The 20,558-nt window shown below is 44.5% G+C and overlaps 1 protein-coding gene across 1 annotated transcript in view; it reads left to right on the top strand.

Moving 5' to 3' along the window:
• TDRD9 (tudor domain containing 9) overlaps nucleotides 1–20,558 on the top strand; it is a 2,714,501-nt gene that overhangs the window by 696,971 nt on the left and 1,996,972 nt on the right. Inside the window, exon 7 of the mRNA XM_085626273.1 lies at nucleotides 6,041–6,205. Within this exon, the coding sequence (XP_085482399.1) occupies nucleotides 6,041–6,205 (165 nt within the window). The remainder of the gene's footprint in view (nucleotides 1–6,040; nucleotides 6,206–20,558) is intronic.

Raw genomic sequence — 20,558 nt, 5'->3', positions numbered from 1 at the left:
CCAAAGGTGCAATTTAGCCTACACATCTATTAGGCTACACCTCGCTGCCATAGCAGCCTATTTACAAAATAGACAACACCTATCACTTTTCAGAGTGCCTGCCATCAAAGCCTTTATGAAAGGCCTCAAAAGGATAATTCCACCTAGAGTACCACCCTCGCCTGTGTGGAATTTAAACATCGTTCTCACAAGACTAATGGGTCCTCCCTTTGATCCTCTGTATAAATGTGAGCTCCAATTTCTAACATGGAAAAATGCTTTCCTAGTAGCTATCACTTCTCTTAGAAGAGTTAGTGAACTGCAAGCGTTAACTATTCAGGAACCTTTCCTACAAATCCATCACAATAAGGTTGTTTCTCAGAACCAATCCAAAATTCCTCCCTAAATTCATTTCTCCTTTCCACCTCGATCAGTCTGTAGAGTTGCCAGTGTTCTTCTCACAGCCACAGTCAGTCGCGGAAAGAGCTCTTCATACTGTAGATGTCAAAAGAGCATTGCTCTATTACATTGAAAGAACACAACCTTTTCGTAAGACCAAACAACTTTGTGTCATTTTCACCACCACACAAAGGCAACCCCATATCGAAGTCTGGGATAGCTAGATGGATTGTTAAATGCATACAAATTTGCTATCACAAAGCAAAACGTACTTTATCTGTTCCTCCTAAATCCCACTCAACACGAAAGATGGGGGCTTCAATGGCATTTTTAGGGAACATTCCCTTAGATTACATCTGCAAAGCAGCTACATGGTCTACACCTCACACATTCACAAAACATTATTCTGTGGATGTGCAAACAAAACAACAAGCTAGTGTGGGCCAGGCTGTACTCAAAACACTATTTCAAACTACTGCAACAGGTACTGGTGGTCGCTGCTAAGGATGGGTACTGCTATACAATCTATGCTAAGTGTGTGATCTGCAGCTCATATGCCTCGAACGGGAAATGCTGCTTACCGGTATGCATCTGTTCTTGGCATGTAGAGCTGCAGATCCACACACGCCCACCCGGCTACCTTTATCTGTTCCAGTACTATCTTATTTAGATACAGCATACAAGGGCATCTTTCTGTCTCTTACAAAACTCCATCATTTCCCTGCTGGCGATAAAAAAATCTGAGGATGGAGCCGATGCCCATGCGCACTATAGTCCAAAGGAGGAGTTCCCTGTCCCGTGACTTCCAAAGACCTTTCCAAGACAAAAACCAGTGCAAACATCCGGGCACAACACCAGATGGCGATCTATGCGAAGTGTGTGGATCTGCAGCTCTACAAGTAGCATTTCCCTTCTCCTTATCACACAAATGCTGGTCTTTTCTTGCATCTCCTAAATTCGATTGGCGTCATAAGGTCGCCTTCTGAGAAAATGTGCACACTCACAGCTGTTGTAAGGCAATGGAAGAAGGTTGAATTGCTCCTTGTGTTTGCGAACCAACGTGCAAAAGCCTTATGAAAATTCTAATGCCGTATTTGTTGCCTTAAGACCCTTATCTGCCTTTTAACAAAGCTCTTCTAGAACCAATGCTCGCTACGTGGGAGAAGGTAATTGTCTGTCCCGTCAGTCCCCAGAGAGATTGCTCAGCATCATATTGTATCTGTTTCTAGTTTTTTTATTGTTAGATGCTGGCTTTTTATGTAGTGTACTAAAAAGAGGTAGACTATGTAGAAAGTCAAGACGACCCTTATTGGCTTAGAGGGTTTAAATGAAATAATAATCCCAAATGCTCTCCTTTGTGGTAGTGATGGAAAGCAGTTTAGCCTTATCAGAGGTTAGTGTTAAGCCTTTGTTGAATACACACAGAGCCAATAAATGAGACGCACACTTGAGAAGAAACCCAAGACCAAATTTAGAAAATAACAGATATTTTATGTATAGTTTAATAATAAGAACTTAGTAATTGGGTAGGCACTTTTCGAGATACCAATTTTTACAGGTAAGTAGAACTTTCACACAAATTTGTTTTTACGTGGTAAGGCTTTCGTATGGAGAAAGAAATATATACTGCATGCAGGTACTTGCAATCGGATTCCGGGGTTCAACTTTAGGACTTAAGATGCTAGGGAAATCAAGGTCCAAAGTACCACCGGCAGTTTGAGTTTACCTGCCCTGGAGTGTCTGGGTGCAGAGGTGCTGCACAGATTGGTAGCCTTGCGTGCTACACTTAGGCAAAGAGGGAGGCCACCTACAAACAGGCTGCAGAGGGGGACTTTGGTACGAGTCTGGGAGCTTCATGAGGGTCCTGGGTGCCTGGCAGCACAGTCAATTGTTGTGGACCCTGGCCGGGGAGCTCAGGTGTAGAGGGTTTTGGTTAGCTGGGCCTGTGCGTCAAAGCCACTCACGGTTCTCGGTTAGACCTGCATAGGGGGACAAAACAGAACAGCTGGGACACTCTTGTTGTTGGCCTCTGTGATGCTGATGTCCCTTGTCACCTGGTCGGTCTTTGCGGCTTTGGAGTCCAGATTAGAATCAATCCAACTTTGGTTGCTGCAAGGTGTCCAGTACCCCGGGTATTGGTGCAGGGCTGCTCCGGTTGGTTCTGGCATCTTCTCACTTGGTGGGGAGATGGATCTGTCCTCCTGGAGCATAGTGACCTCTTCCTGGTTGGCTGCTGCATCGGGGACCCGGTGAACAGCAAAACAGTGAACCAGAAGTTGCGATTGGTGCCTGTAGGGTGAAGGTAAGTGGCTCCTCCACTTCAATAGAGATGCTGCCAGCTTGGCGAAGTGCTGAAAGACTTCCGAGGCTTTTGGAGGAGGCACAGCTGCAGTACGAGTCAGATTGTCGAGACAGGAGCAGGTAGGGTTTGGTGCCACAGTACACATGCAGTATGCAGTTCTCACTTCTTCAGCTTTGCTTGGTCCTTCTTGTGTCAAGGAGATCTGAGTTTCTGATGTCAGGAGGCCATCTAAATACTCAATTTAGAGGTGTTAAAGGGGGTGAAGCGTAGTAGCCAACGGCTTACTTAACCTTGGGTTCACTGCACCCCCTAAATGACCACTTCCTGTGTGGAGTGGGCATAACCCTGTCCCAGAATTCCTAGTTCCATCAAAATGGGGGAACCCTTCTTTCGTGGAGCTCATCAGACAGCCCATCGTAGGGGTGTGACTGCCCTGGTAGTGCACCACGCCTCTGCATAGTTAATTTCTTTCCTTTCCTGGTGCCAAATGGGCCTCTTGGCAGGGGGTTGCATCTCCCAGGTCCGGGGGATGCTGGAGGCTTTGAAGCCTCTGGCCTAGGTATGCAGATAAACTAGCTATTCTGCTGGAGGAGGTGTGAACACCTTCCTCCAGAGCAGGCGTTGTGTCTGGTAGAACATGGGCTCTCTCCTGCAGGGGGTCAGAAACAGATCTGTTGTGGCAGGTTGGACAATACCTTTCAGGCAGCAGGGGGCACCTTTAAGGTCCCCTCTGGGTGCATATCTTAATAAATCCACTTCTGGCATCAGTATGGATTTATTAAGACAAGGTGTTTAATACCAAACACCATAGATTTTAGTGAAGCATCACATACCTGGAGAACTTGTTAAGACCTGTTCCCAGTAATATAATTAAAATGGCTTCCCTATTCACTTGTACTATCTGGCATTTGAACTAGACAGTGCCGGGACATATCTGCTCATACAGATATGTTCGCACATGCAATATAGTTCACCCTGCCTTAGGGCTATAAGGCCTGCTGTACAGGTGACTTACATATATGGCGTGCAGTGTGTGGGCATGGCATACAGGGTGTGCGTCATGTTGTGTTTTCACATTTGTCTGCTCCATTTCACGCACCCTGCAATGACAGTCTGCATGAGTTTGGCGGTATATCTCTTAGGGTGGCATTATACATGCTACAGCCCCTAGAAATCTTCCTCTTTAGTACCCATCCCTTAGGTACCAGGGCACCATTTACTCGGGACTTAACAGAGGTGCTAACGGTCTTGCAGTTGGAGAATAATGTACCAGATACCTTGTTTTAGTGAAAGAGCACTGCCACTGGGGACCTGGTTATCAGGAACCCAGTGCCCTTCAGTCAAAATTGCATCAAATACCAGGCAAAAAGTGGGCGTGACCATGTCTAAATTGTGTTACGTTCCTACACTTATGGGTCTACCCTTGTCAATGAGGAGACAGCAGTGTGGGCAAGATTCGAGCATCATTATTTTTATCTGAAAAATAATAGAAGTCAAATGTTTTTGCTACTGTCCTAAAGCTTAAGGTTCCGACTTTTTCTTCAAGATGAATGTTGTACATACTGCAGAAGGATTATACAATTATGTGAGCTAACACAGCAAAACACTAGTGTAGTCCAGTAGGAGTTAATATCTGAGTGAATTACCATAGCCCCTTTTCTCTAAGCATGTTAATGCTTGTTGAAGCTGCCATAACCAGATAAAAGGAGTACAGCACTGTCAAACTGACATGGATATCAAAATTGAGCTCAGCATAACATATACAACCAATCTGTTTTTTTTCTGGTTTTTTTTCCTTCTAAATCTGCTGGTAACCCAAAATCGTCACAGCTTAAATTGAGCCAGTTGTTGCACCGGCACTCGTTTTTGGGCACTGGTAGTTGTTTTTCTCAAAACACACTGCTCCAAAGCAAGAGAGAAAAACACCAATGGGTGAATTTGGATGAAGGAAATGATGGAACACTGTGACAGAGAAAGCAGAGATGGAAAAGAAACTGCAAGACTGAGCTAAAGGGACGGAAAGTGTCTGCTGGTGGATTAAAGAGGCATGAGGTGGAACCAGGACTATGCAGCCTTGGTATTCAGCAGCTTGACCTTTGATAGCACCAGAGGAGTCTTCTGGGCAAAATTATGGGCCCTAGCACTAACTCATTTACAAATTAAAAACTGAAAATACTATGGAGCGACTTTCACCGGACAGCCAAGTCTTCTAGTCCTTCTTTCCTGGCATAAAAAAATATCTTGTACTCGTTTAATAAATTCTGTGTAGAAATGAAATAGCACACCTTTGTCGCTGACGAATTTTAAAATCTTTTTAATATCCACTTGCACACAATCTCATAAATGGGTATCCGAGCACTCGCATTCTTTGGGGTTGTTATGAGGTGTTAGCAATGTAATGGCATCACCCCAATTGCAATGTGTACTTGTGCTTTTTCCTGGATTCCTGAAGTGGGAAAATCACATTGGAAATTTGTGGCAAGGGGCACCTACAATACCTACGCCATCCTGCAAGTTAAAAATGATGCCTGGGTGATGCATGGTTGAACGGATTGGTTGTTCAGCCATTTGCTAGCACTAGCATTGCCAAGAAAGACTCTGATTCGGAGAGGAGGCTTGTTCTTCTTTCAGATATGCAGAAACGTAAACTAGATGTAAACGTTTCTTTAATCTACAAATTATATTTTTCTGTACTATCCCTGTATGTAGAGAGTTTGTGACTGCAGTGTGTGCTGATCTGGTCTACGCCACAGAGGATGTAAGGCCTAGCACTATCACGGCACCGTTAGATAAAATGACTTTACACGCACACAGTGGTATAGTGCTGGAAGTACGCCCCCGAACGGGCTCTTCCCTGGCCCGCGGATGACGTGGATACAGGTTCCGGCTAGCGAAGCCTCAAAACACAGGAACGCTAACCATTACACAGTGGTTCTTAAAACACACATTTGGTCTAGGACTTTAAAAAAAAAAGAAAGTTTTGCATTTTTTATTGTGTATTACTTTACTTTGTAAATTTGGGAGTGACCCCATTTATATCTTTTGCTGCGTTTATTATTTTGAAATTACATTTTTTTTCTAGCGATTCTAAAGAAAAATCCGACAATGTAACACGTAAAAATGTCACTTCTCTGTATCCCATCCTTGACGTTTTCATGTTTGAGATGAAGATTGAAAATGACATTCATGTCATTCTGTGAGTGCTTAATCACGTCAACTGTATTTTGTTTAAATAACAGATGTAAGAACGCCTAAAATTGTCATGTCTGCTTTCATACTAAACTTTATTTGCCGCGTTTTCAGAATCTTTGGCATGTATTATACCATTTGTTGATTGCAGCTATTATTGTTCTTTTACAGGTAATCCTTATGTCGGCAACAATCAACTGCAAGGAGTTTGCCGATTACTTTGCAGTTCCAGTTCATAACAGATTGTTGCCAGCTTATGTGTACGAGGTTGAAGGCAAGCCACATGCAATAGAAGAGTATTATCTGGATGATTTGAAACATATTGATCGTTTTAAGGTAAATTTGGTCTCACTGCTTTTGGTACACTTTCTGTAAGCATGAAGAATTTCAAAACCGAATATTTACAGCACATTGCTTGTGATTTTGAGGTAAAAATGTGCTTGGAATGCTAAATGCAACCTGTAAGTTTCAGATTGTCCTGATAGAAATTTGTTGTAGTGTGTTCGATATAAAAAGGTGTTTTAATATAACATCACATTTTTTTTTTTTAGAATTAGGGAACAGAGTTGTACCACAGAAACATTGCATGTAAATAATATTTCAAGCTTATTACTTTCAACTGGATTTATCCAGACATGGCGTCGTCAAGCGGCATGAGTCAGCCACCACAATTCCTAAGTGAACGAGGTGAACCTGTACTTCCCTGGAAGAAATGGAAACCACTTTTTGACTCATATTTGTTGGCAATTGGGGGTGAAAAGTTTTCTGCGATTAGGAAACAAGCCATACTACTTCACAACCTGGGTACAGAAGGAAGGAATATTTACGACAGTCTAGATCCTATACCAATAGGCAGAGGCGCAGGTGAATCCAATGACGTGTTTGAAATGAGTCTACTGCAATTGCAGAGTCATTTTGGACCTCGCATAAATGTGGTTATGGAGAGACACAATTTTTTATGCGTGTGCAAGCCAAAGGAGAGAGAGTAGGGAACTATGTGGCAGCATTAAAGTCTACAAGGTGAACTCTTGCGGGGGGATAGACTGATACCTCCTGTTGGTATGAGAGAGAAAATTGTCAATCTTGCTCATGAGGGTCATCTTGGGCGTAGCTTAACTAAAGCGAGAGTTAGAGAGTCTTATTGGTGGCCTGAAGTAGATCGCCAAGTGGAAGAAGTGGTCAAGGATTGTGTCGTGTGTGCAGGAAATGACAAGTCGAGGAAAGCCAGGACTGCTCCTCTTTCTCCTGTTGCGATACCTGAGCATCCTTGGTCAAAGCTTGCTGTTGACATTCTAGGCCCTTTTGACACCTTGTCTCCCTCAGAAAGGTTTGTTTAGTACTAGTTGATTATACATCCAAGTGGGTGTCTGCTTCTTGTATGGGTTCAGTTGTAACTAAGAGCATTATTGAATTTCTTAAAGATGCCTTCACTTGTGAAGGTATACCCGATGTTCTTGTATCAGATAATGGGGTGCAGTTCACCTCTCAAGAAATGGCAGATTTATTGAAAGAGCTTTCTATTACACATCACAGAACTGCTCTCTATGCTCCACAGGCAAATGGGTTAGTTGAGAGTATGAACAGATTAGTTAGAGCCTCTGCTCAGAATGCCTTGGAGAGAAGTGCCCCACTCAAGCCCATCCTGAGAGAAAAATTGTGGGCACATAGGAATGCACCCAATAGTGTGACTGGGTGTTCTCCATTTGAAAAACTTAAAGGGGAGAACAGCTGGTTCAAAGTTAAATCCTCTTTGGTTGAGTGTGAAAGATAGGGGTTGTGTTGTGCAGAATTGGAGACTTAATAAATATCAAGAGGATTACAAACGTAGGTTTGATATAAAAAATGGGGTACGTCAACCTACTTGGAAAATTGGTGACTTTGTGTTTGTTAAGAAAGCAGTTTGGTCTCCCAAAGGCGAAACAAAATATTTTGGTCCGAGACGTATCATTAAAGTCATGAGGAATGTAGTAATGCTTGATGGGGAGGATGTGTGGAGTATGTCCCGGTTGTCAAAATGTGCCCATTCGGGGAATGGATACAGAGATTCTTTGTATCAGCCTAAATTTCAAAAATGTAATCAAAATTGTACTCGTGCTGATTTGTCTATTCATGGTTCCAGAATCAGGAGACCACCATTGTATCTTCAAGATTACTGTGTAAAGTACAAATAGTATTTGGTAGGTTTTATCTTTGTATCTGCAAGTTAACTTGAAATTGATATGTTCTTTTTCTAAATTTGTGATTTACTTATGTATCTGCTTAATCTGTTTTATTTTATCTTTCTTCTTTTCTATTCTTTCTTTTGTGTTCTTTTACATTTTTATAAAGGGAAGATGTGTTGTAGCTTCTCCTTTAAGCTCTGGTTCTGTGTTAGAATGTGATGACATGGGCTAGAGGTCAGAAGGGACTGAAGGGACAGTTGGAGCTGAAGCCTGCTGTCATCGCTGCATATTTGGTGGTTGTTACAAATGAACAATTTAAAGAGACTTCGTGTGGATCCTCTTAATAATAAAAGGGTTGTACTTTTTCCCGAACATTCTATTCCCAAAGGTGATATGAAAAATTAAGTTTTTCTGTATCACACTGATGTCAGTACAGCAGTCTAAAACTTAGACTTGATATCCATCAATGGAGTCACGCAGTTCTTAATTTTTACGTGTGATTCATGCAATATGGTGAAAACACACGCCGAAGAGGCAATGAGAGTGCAGGTTACTTGATCATGTCCAAGGCTAGCAAACTTTTTGACACAGATTGTGAATGATGTAAAGTAGGCTATGGACTATTTAGTGCCTGAGGTAGGGTGACCAACTGGCATGGGTGCAAATTCAGGACAAAGGGTTAAAAATCAGGACAAAAATTCCAGACAGGAAGTCAGAATTCAGGACAAAAGTTATGTTTTACAGACACATCAGAAGAGGTCGCGCAATAGTATAGAAGTAAGTAGACAACCACTTAAGTACAAGTGAAAAGTTTATATTAGGTTGAGATAATTGTGCACTTCATGGCTTTTCAGTATGCGCGCAACTTTGAGCAAATGTGCAGGTCTTTTTGCGGTAACAAGCCTAACCCCCCCCCCCCCCCCCCCCCCCACCTGCCCCCACCTTTGCAGCCTCCAAGGGAAACGCCCGATGCCCAGTCCTGCCAGTCCAGCCTTGCTACCACCCTCCAATGGTGACTCCCCTCTTCACATAGACCCTCTCTCATGTGTATTTAATTTCTTTTATAGTGCTACTCATCCCAAGTAAGAAGGACAGGGTGTCGGAGTGCGTTACATCACACACATATTATATAGAGACAATGACTCCTATAAATGTGAATGTCAATCGATAGGAAATGTACTTAAGATGATGGGGGTTACAAAGTGTAATCATTCTTTCATCCGTCATTCAGTCTTTCACCATTCATTCTGTCCTTCCATCTGTGTGCCAGTCCATATCAATATTCAACCATTTGCAAACCTATCCATCATCGATCATTCCATTCATCTATCCCTCCATCCACTCTTCCACTCATCCATCCATTCACTCATCCATCCAGCTATCTACCCTTTCACGCATCCAGCCATCCTTTCACTTATTCATTCATCCACCCAGTCACTCATCCGTCCACCCATTCACCCTTTTAGTCATCCATCCTCCCTTCCTTTCTCCATCCCTTCTTCATTTAGTCATCCATCCATCCATCAGCATGGGCCCTGAAAAATCACAGGCCTGGGGCATACTGCCTCCTCTGCCCTCCCATTGTGATGGCCCTTTACATTAGAACATGGAAAGGGCTTTAATCTGCCACGAGAGATCCCACACACAGCTTCTCTTTCTTATCCATTGACAGGGAAACAGCTCTCCAGAAGCCTCCACCCTCCCTACACCTATCCTTTGCTCCCATATGCTACCATTAGGGGCTCGTGTGAGAGGCAGTGGTCTTTGCATACCCAGGTTCATCTATGGGAAGGCACGAGGCGGGGAGTGTGGGGTTTAAAAGCCCGGAGGCTATATAGCAAGCCCTCTCGGTCTACTCTGTTTCTCCCCCTCCCTTGTTTGCACATAGTTGCAGTTTTCCATACGCCATACCCCTTAAGTTAGGGAATGTCAAAGGTGCAGTCAGAAAAGACTAAAATATTAAATATGACAGACAAACATATGGCATCTTTGGTCCATTTAAAACTCCTGAACAGGACTCTGAGGTGGGTTTTGGGCTGGACTGAAATGAAGGGTGGCTTACTGGTAGCCTTTCTGTTTTAGCTCTGCTCCTGGGTTGGTCACATCATGGTGTCATTTGCTGGAAGGCTTGTCATCAAGCTCAATCACGGTTAGGTATACCTGGTATCAGGCATCAGTATGTCAATTCCCGCACATGACCTTTCTTAGTTGTGCAAGAATGTTGCAAAGTAAAGAATTTGATCACACTGTATGTGACGTTACCTGTCGCTCTGAACTGTAGTGCAGTTGCTTCCGTGGGTACCACAGCTGCCAGGAAGGTCCATGCAAGTTCGACTCGTTTATTTTTTTTGTTTCCAGCCAATAACACACTCCATGCTGGGATTTTGATGCCCATATTTACTATTTGCTTTTGGCTAAAAGGCCAGCACTGGTTTAGTGTTTCATACATGGCATGGGACCTTTCGACAGCTTTGGCTGAGTCATGTCATAAGTTCTACTTTTTAAAAGCCCCACCCTCCGTACATTGTCACTTTACAGCCATACACTCACCACTGGCCTCAGAGCCCTACACTTTACAAGTCTGCGATTCCATGGGCCTGTCCCCCCAACACACACAGGAATGCCCCCCAGAGTCCTGTGCTGTCCTTGCCCTTCACACCCCAACGCGGTCATCCATATGCTTCGGATCAAGGTCCCTGGGAGCACTGTTCTTCAAAGCCATGGCCCTGCAGGCCTGCTCTTCCCAGCAGTGCCACTCGCAGGTTATTCGTGTCAGGAATGTTCAGTGACTCTTCTCCTCACACCTCATACCTCTTTACAGGCCTACCACCGCACATCCAATTACAGCATCGACAGCTAAACAGCCAAGCCCTATCTGTCACTCACAATCAGAGGCGCAACTAGTGCCAAATTTCCGGGGGGGGGGTATTGGGGGTCAAGGCTACCACAAATTTCGGAGGGGAGGGGGGGGGGGGTGCTAATTCTAACGGCAATAGACAGTGAGCCTGGAGATGAAGAGGCGGAAAAAACAACAAAGCCTCGTTAACATGTAAATGGTCTTTTAAAGACCTGTGAAGTACTCGGATGGGGCTGCTCTTTCTGCTTAGAGAAGTGCGAGTTGGCCCATCAAAGAGCTGAGGCTTCTGGCAGGAAAACAGTGATGTTCCCCAAGCCAATGCCCAAAATTACAGACAAAAGCCATCCATAAAAGGGATCGTCACGGACAACGGACGTGTGATCCAAATTACGGACAGTCTGTGAAATTTACGGACTGTTGGTCACCCTAGCCTGAGGACGCAGGAAACCTTAATATAGGGTGCAGGGGCGTAACACAGGCCCCCCGCAGACACCACGGTGTGGGGGGCCCGAGCTGTAGGTGGCCCCCTCATCACAGTACACAGCCCTGAGAGCTCCGGATTAAATCCTGAGTGGGGGCCCCTCTGTGTACCTGGCAGGGCCCCCCCCCCCTCAACTTTCGTTACCCCACTGATGGGGTGCACTGGTAAACAGCTGCTTTCTGGTGGGATCTGTAGTGAACTTGGCTCGCTAGTAGTAGTGAGTCAGTTTCCTCTTGTGTGCAGCTTAGTCTACTAAATTAGGAGAAGCTTTTGCTTGGTTAAATTAATATAGGTGTACTAAAAACTCAAATCATGTATTTTAGTCAAAGGTTTATATTTTCAGAACTCCTAAGCTAATGTTTGGAGAAAAATGTGTGAAATTTACTAAATGTAATTAAAACTGATAATTGAGTGATATATCATGGGACATAGGAGAGGCTTATTACTATTATTACTTTGGCGTCAGGGCCATTGCAGCTATAGCTGTTCTATATTAGTTGCACTTACAATATTAGCAGCTCGTGATGATTTTCACTGAACATAAGTGGCTCTTATTACAGAGAAGATCGGAGGCCCCGGCTCCCGATAGACTTAAAAGTGGGGTTTAGGTGATGTGTTCAGGATTCTTTGGGGTGTTTTTGTTTCTTTTACTGCCATTCTCTGCTTTCAAGTTGTGTATTGGAAAAGCAACATTTAAAAAGTATTGAAAAATATAGTAAGTGCCACAAACGGGTAGTATGACTTAACTCTCCACTTCTGAGTTCCTATATAATAAAGTATGTCACCGCTTCTTCGAGCGCCCTGGGGATGTATCAAAGTGTTTGAAAGGAATGCAAGAGACTTAAGTAGAAATTCTTAACCGGTTAGCTAACCCTATGTACATTTTCAATTAAACATGAAATTGTAAGCTTTACAAAATTATTTAAAAAATCGATACTAGACTTAACAAACAACACAGTACTTAAATGTTAGGCTAGAAAATATGATGCAGTCCAGAATTACCATGCTGCAAAGCGACACAATAAAGATGGCTAATCATTTCAGACAGTATTTAGATATAAACAGACTTTTCCTGAAGAAAAACTAAGAGATAGAAAAGGCTAACCTATGTGCAATATCATTCGAATTTTCAATAATCATGACACCCTCCTGACACATATATGGTTTAGTTTCTTTAAAGTACATTTTTGTATGAGTATTGTCGGCCTTTCCATGCCAGAAAAGTGAGGGGAATAACACTAAGTCAGTCAGCATCATATACAGACTTAAGAGAGTGGTGTAATAGACAATGTTTCTAAAATAAACTTTCAGCTATGAAATAATTCCACTGAGATTGTGACAAACGCCTTTGCACGGTAATACGTTGCTTTTAGAAAGCTGTGGAAGGAAGGAGCTGTCTGAGTGTTTTCAGAAACATTGTAAAATGTACATGACTTTCTATTGGGGTGTTCTTTAAGAAAGGAATGTAGAACATAACCTGAGACAGAATTGTGATTAGGTGAGCTTCTGTGAAGGGTGAGGGAAATACTGTAATTTTTCTTCCCTGTGGTGGGCGGTGTACATCTGAAGCTGGATAAATATGTCAAACAGTCTGGAATGGACTACTGCTCATTCCATGGAATTGAACTTAGCAATTGGTGACTATTGAAAAGTCTTGCGCAGGGCACATGCACTTTTATACCACCAACCTTCTTTTCAAGTGTCCAGGCTGTCAAGACATCTAGTCAATCTTAAATGATTTGACTGCAACCTTTACAGCTTGGCCAAAGGCATGCAACGTTGGGGCGTGGCCGCGGCAGTGACCAAAATATCATGGATCACCTCCCTCGCCGCATCTAACCCCATCTGCATAATGAGGCTGTGACATTGTTGGGGTGTTGATTCTGAAGGTTGCCTTTCCCGCCCTTGAATGCGCCCGCACGCCCAACATTCATTTGAGGAGCCCGCACTGACTGGCACAACCTCTAAGGCCCGCAGCAACAGGGAGTCTCGCAGGGGCCACAGGCCTATCTTCTCTGTACGCAACAGACCGGGCGGTCCTGCAAGCATGCCGATGCACCACCCCGGCTCCTGTTTGGTCTAACCAGCCGTTGGCCACTACAACAACCACCATGGTGATTGCCCTCCTTGCCGGTGCGCTGCCTCCCGTCCATTGAAGGCCCATGGCTCCATACCTGCAGTACCTGTTGAGTGCGTCACCCTGCTAGTGGTACATGGACCCCTCAGTGTGCACGCCATAAGTTTGGTTGGCCTGCCTTCAGTGTATGGCATTTTTCACGCTGCACCCCTCTCACTTCGCACTCAATGGACCGCAGGCCTCACTTGTGGCCTAGCTGCGTCCTGCCCTCCTCCCCAATACTCTGCTATTGCTGCGAAGGCTGAGTGGACTGACCGTTGCTGCTAACAGCCAGGGGCGCTAGCACTGGGCTCTTCACCCTTGCAAATTGGATGCCGCTTCTGCCCATGCGGCCATTCGCACACTGGCCTCAGCTGGGGCCCACATTTATTTGTATGAAAGCTACACTGGAGGCAAGTATCACATGGATGGGAGCTGTGACAGGCCCAGCCCGTCCTTGATGCTTTATTAAACATGCATGTATGTGGAGACGTAAATACAGTGTTGCTTTAAGGGTACATCCCAGGCCTTTCTAAAAAGTGGCTATTTTTGCGGGAGATGTTGGCAGCCCATCTGAGATCTGGGATTGCGTCCCTAAGTACTGGCTGCTCCTGAACCCATGCTGAGCAGTTATCCACAGCACCCCCTTGCAGACCTCCAGATCAATTCTACTATTCCCTCCAATGGTGTCTGTACGAGGCTTGGAGGGGTGGGTCATGCACCTAGCCGGGAGGGCTTCACGGCCACGTCTGTCATTTATGACTGTGGGGATGACGCCCCTGTCATCATACCTGCCAGCTCTATTGAGGACTTTGAGGCGCAAACCCATAGGAACAATATTTAAATACTGGACATTGCGGACACAACAAATATGAGATACCCAGATACATATGTTGAACAATGTTTACGGATCTTTTTGACGGCAACAGCTTCATATCTATGTTTTCAGTGAAGCGTGCACACCGCTCCCTTGGCCCGCAACCACCAGTGGAGGCCCCTTCGCAACTGATTACAGCACGTCTCCTTAATTATAGGGACAGAAACACTGTGTTCTGACTGGCCCGTCAACACAGCTCTCTACAATACTAAGACTCCTCCATCTCATTCTTCCCTGCCTTCACCATCATTGTACAAGAGGCAGGGTGCAAATACACCAATGTCAAGCACTTGCTACTCAAGCTGGGCCTGAAATATTCCGTGCTGTACCCGGTATGACTGAGCGTTGACGTCAATGGAAAATATTGCTTTTTTGATACTTCGGCAGAGGTGACAGACTTCTGCAAAGAGTATGCTGCAAACGTGTCCACCTCCAGGCGAAACACTCCAGAACGCACAAACCCATCAATGTCTTTAGCGCAGCCCCCTCCTATCTGACTCTGGATTTCTCTGCAGTCTCCCCTCCTCGATGGCTAGTCGCTCACGGGTGCCATGCCTAGATGCTCACACGAATCTCGTCCAGCATTGTATTAATGTCATTGATACCTCTCACTGGTACTAATCATATTCTTGATCCTGACTTCCCTTTTGAGGTAACTTCCACCATGTGGCCCACACCCCAGTGGTTTATACAGACTTGTTAAAAATGGGGTTGTTTAGTTTGATGTTAATTGGTTTAGGGATTTGCTGGATGTCTTATTGTCTGGTGTGGGTGGGGTGCTAGATTCAGTATGTTCTAGTTCTGTTTTTTTTTTCATTGCTTGCTGGATATTTTTTTTTTAAACTTGTTTTTATTAATCACTGCTTCCAGCTTATCCATAAAAAGGACATGCATGTACTTTTTGAACATCTATGGCCATTGTACATCCAAAGCTTTGAACATGACATCCCATTGTTTCGCTCGATCTCACTAACCGTGAGCCGAGTTACTCTAGTTTTTAGCAGCAGTACATTTTTGTGAACGATAGGGTCTGCAACCTAAAACAATATAGTAACAATAATAACCATTATGGGGAATCTAGATTCCCCCTTATCTAACCCCCACCTGCTTGCTGGATACTTAATGTGTTGTTTGACATGACATGGATTCTCATATGCCTCCATTCTGAATGCCAACACGTGACAGCTGGGAGAGAGTGGCAGAAATTCCTCCTCCTCATTGGGAATATCCCCGGAATTAACAATCCGTGTAAGGGTAAACAGGTCCTCTCTTATTTGTCCTGACATGGAGCTAAAATAACTTTCCTTCAGGACACTTTTCTACCACCTATATACACTAGCTATTTACGTCCACCTGGGGTACACATCAAAACTTTTCTAGTTACAGTTCCTGTTCCAGACGAGCTTGTATCCTCCTACATAAGAGTGTCTCTTTTTCCCTCCTCACCAGCCACGCAGACCCAGAGGGTCGTTTTATTATACTGACTGACATTTGGCGGACAAACGTGCATTATTTATTAATATCTATGCCCCTAATATTTACTCACCTAAGTTTTTTCATTACTTGTATGCACATATGGGCTAGGCAGAGGCAAATCAGATAATAATGGGTTGGAACTTTTCACCATATATCATAATCCCTCAGTAGATTCCACCAGTATACAACCGAGTGGTAAGCCCCAAATTGGGGGGTAGGGGTCTAGGTCCTTCACTAGATCGTAGACACTTATGCTCTTCATGAGATTTGACACTCACATCAACCTTGCTCATCCGACTGTACCTTCTATTCCGCTCCCCATGATGTGTGGACACGGCTCGACTAGTGGATTCTATCTGACAATGCCTGGCTCTGGACCACAGATGTGAGACTTTTGCTGCTTACTCTGTCTGACCACTGTCTGGTCCTCCTGGTACTGTGTGTCCCCTATTGTGGCGACCTGGAACACTTCTGGTCATTACCCAGTGAGGCCCTCCATAATCAGGTCTTCAGCACCGAGCTTCATGAAGTTATTGTTTAATATTTTGCTTTAAACACGGGCACAGTGTCGACTCAGACCTCTCTCTGGCAGGCCTTCAAGGCCTACATCTGTGGTATCTGCATGTCCAAACATGCTGGCCCTCACCAAGATATACGCTCCCAACTTACCCGGATCGAATCTGAGCTGCGACACATTGACGGAGCAGACTACCAACCAGGCTGCTCCCCCAGTTGCATAGATGCTCAGTCCTAATGACAAATTTTCGTGTCCTGGCAGACGGAGAGATGTCATACATGGGGAAACATGCCACTTCCAACCGTTACGGAGAGGGGAGCGACCGGGACGCACACTTGCACAAATACTCTACCCTAATCATCTTAGTGAATACGTCTCCGAACTCCACACCATCACAGGGACCAGTGCTATGGACAGTGAGCACATATTGGCTAAATTCAGCCTCAATTACGAGCAATTGTATACCACCCACTCATTAGACATCAAATATTTAGGCATACACCTACACAGAGACAAGGACCAAATACTCTGGTTCAATTATGGACCAGCTGTTGACAAACTCTCAACACAAGTGGAACAGTGACTCAAACTCCCACTTTCCATAGCGGGGTGAGTGGCTATAATGAAAATGGTCGTCCTCCCTCACTTCTTGTATCTCTTCCTTAATATCCCAATACCGCTTACACCACTGCATCTCTTTAACACCCTCTGCAGTCTCCTGTTGAGAGTCATATGGGCTGGCAGCGAGCTCCGTATCTGGTGGGATACCTCAACTCTCCCTTACGAACTTGCCGGCTTTGGAGTCCCAGACTTTCGCCTTCATTATCTTGCAGCACAATGCCAATATGCATATCGCTTGTACCAACCAGACGCTCTTGTCCTTTAACTCAAACCTGAGAGAGACCAGTTTGGAGATCCATCAACCTAGTCATCCTTTTGAAGGGCATCCCTATGGATCCTTGGTCTCAGCATTACAAGTAATAACCTACCGGTATGCAAACTTCACAATTTTTATCATCCTCCGGGGGACAATCTCCCCTTCCTGGAGCAACTAATGGAAATCATCTCTAGCAATGTCAACTCAGCAGTGTCCCAAATCTTCCTGGGTGATTTCAACCTTCACTGGTCTAACCCCAATGACCACACTGTAACTTGCCTTAAATCATTCTTAAGTGATCAAGAATTGATTCAGCACTGTGACCAACCAACTCATAATAAAGGTGAAATTCTAGACCTCATCATTTCGAAAGGACAGACCATAACATTGGACTCCATAACCCCTTGCGATTGGTCTGACCACCATTGCATCCTCTTTTATATTAATATAGCGGTGTCTATGAGGAAGGCTCAACCATCGAAATCGAAGATAGGGAAAAGGGACCTCAGATCAATAAATGCAGAGGAACTAGCAGCCCAATGCAAATCTGCCCTATCCTCCCAGGCTGACCTGGTCAAGGTACAGTTACTCACCGACGCCTACAATTCGACCATCTCCAACATCATGGATGACATTGCACCACTACAACAAAAAAACGCCTCAACAAAAATGTCCAAACCTTGGTATAACGACAACTTAAGCTCTGAACGCCGCAACCTGAGGGCAGCTGAACGTTCCTGGAGATCAAATCCCTCCTCTGACTAACTAAAACTCCTTAGGGAGGATAAGAGCTTCTACAACAAACAAATCAAGAGCACTAAGTCTGACTACTTCAGCCACCAACTGGATCAAGCTGCAAACCGCCCCAAGAAACTTTCGAAATTGGTTAAACAGCAATCAGTGGTAGCTCTAAATACCTTGGAGTCTGGAGGCAGCTCACCCTCATGTGACGAACTGGCTGCTTTCTTCACTGAGAAATCAAGACTCATCTCCATTGAACTCGCCTCAAAGAAGGCTCTACTTCGAAAACCACAAACCTGTCAGCATGAACACCAAGAACAATGCATCATGGGGCACCTTTACCCCATTCAGTGAAAGACATTAACAAGATTCTCCAAAATATCAACCCATCTAACCACTTCAGCGACCCCTTGCCACCGGCCATCTTCAAAGAAATTAAGAAAGCCCTCATCCCCACCTGGACTAGGATTGTAAACGCTTCACTGTTACAAGGCATGATCCCAGGCTGCCTCAAGGCAGCTCAGGTAACACATATACTAAAAAAAATCTAACGCAGATAGAGCGGACCTCAAGAACTTTTGCCCTATCTCCAACATCCCCATCCGAGCCAAACTCCTAGAAATGTACGTACAATCCCAACTTTGTGCTCACATTGATGCTGGTCTAGGAGCTGGAAGTTCTCAATCTGGCTTTCGAAAGGGGCACGTTACGGATGACATTTTAAAAATGCTTGACCAAAACGATTCCTGCCTCCTAATCCTCCTTGACCTTTCCTCCGCTTTAGACACGGTCAATCACGACAACCTTCTATCCATTCTGAAGAACAGGATAGGTTTCTCTGGTCTGGTGCTACAATGGTTCTCGTCCTTCCTCCTCGACAGATCACAAAGAGTCAAGGCAAATCACTCTCTCTCCCAGTCCTCCCCAGTTCTCATTGGGGTACCCCAAGGGTCTGCCCTATCTCCTATACTCTTCAACCTTTTCCTGGAACCATTAGCTAACTCACTAAATTTCACAAACATTCTCTTCCATATGTATGTGGACGATACACAACTTTATTTGAAAATCTCCGCCCCGGACAACATCATCTCACTCAAAACAAGCCTAATAGCTACTCAAAATTGGTTAACTGAGAACCATCTCCTGCTCAACACCTCCAAAACTGAATTCCTTCTCATCTCCCCTCCAAACTACATCCCCAAGCCAGATCTTTGGTTAAATCAACTCACGGCTTTCAACTGTACACCCCTCATTCTAGACTCAACCTAATTCCTCGTAATCACCCTGGACAAGCACCTGAACATGAAGAATCATATCAGCAATGTGTGTAAGGGAACAAATCACTTGATAAGGACACTTAGAAATATCAAACCATTCCTTCCACAAACTTATTTCAAGCATGTGGTCCCAGCACTTGTCTTACCGAGGTTAGACTACGGCAGCGCTAAGCTCTGTAGCCTTCCCAAATACACCCTGGCTCCACTAAGGGCATCACTGAATGCGGCAGCTACACTGTTTACAGATACCAAATGAAATGTGCACATATACCCAGTCCTAAAATCTCTTAAATGGCTGCCTTACGAAACTCTATTTCAGTTAAAGATTGCTGTTCTGGCACACAAATCAATTCATCTCAAAACTCCCAGGTACCTAGCGCAAAAGCTTGAATTATCCTGTAGTGGTAGAGCCTCAAGCGCCAACACCTTCCTACTTAAACCAAAAATCATTAGCAAAAAGAGAACTTGACACCGAGCCTTCTCCGGCGCCGCTCCAAAGATATGGAACTCTCTTCCACCGGAAGTACGCAGAATCTCCTCAACGATTGCCTTCAAACAGGAGGTAAAAAGATTCCTAATGAACAAATTCTTACCTTAACGGGGCTAGGCTCACCTGCTCATAGTCATTGATCCTACAACCATTTGACCATCATTGGATCCTGCTCTTCTTCACCTTATAGTGTGCCCCAATGGTAGTCCGATATGTACCTGTTTATTGTATTACTCTCCTTGGACCCATTTGTCTTGTAATTATGCATTTATTCTTGTTTTTATTGGTACTTGATGTTTGATATTGCATTTATTACCTTCCTTGCATCCTTTTTGTAAAGCGCTATGATATCCTTTGGGATCTTGTTTGCGCTATATAAAACTTTATAAATAAATCCAAACTTTGTCTACAACTTGATGGGCATAGCGTAAGCTCCGCCCTGTCTTAGGTGGGGGCATCCTTTGGTATCCTGCCTTACCACTAGCTGATAATTCCAGGCTCCCCCTCATAAGTGAGATGCTTGTTAAACTCACCTTACAGCACCATGACCTGCACAACATAGGAGATGTATTCCCGGAAGGCCATGTCCTTGTGCATGCCGATGACGCCCGCTTTCAGAATGTCTCCTACATGGGCCACTTTGTACTGCGATGGCTCCATAATACCCTGCGCCCACGCATGCCTACATATCCCCTCACACTTGATGACCCCCCCAACCCCTTCCCCAACTGACACTCATCATATCCAACCAGATGGATATCAGTTCATCTCTTGGCTGTGTTGCATCTGCCTGCCCATTATACCTGATTCTACCATGC

This window comes from Triturus cristatus, chromosome 9 (assembly GCF_964204655.1).
Source record: "Triturus cristatus chromosome 9, aTriCri1.1, whole genome shotgun sequence".
Lineage (NCBI taxonomy): Eukaryota > Metazoa > Chordata > Amphibia > Caudata > Salamandridae > Triturus > Triturus cristatus.
Note: the sequence above shows the minus strand (reverse complement) of the source record. Positions and strands in the feature narration are given on the sequence as shown.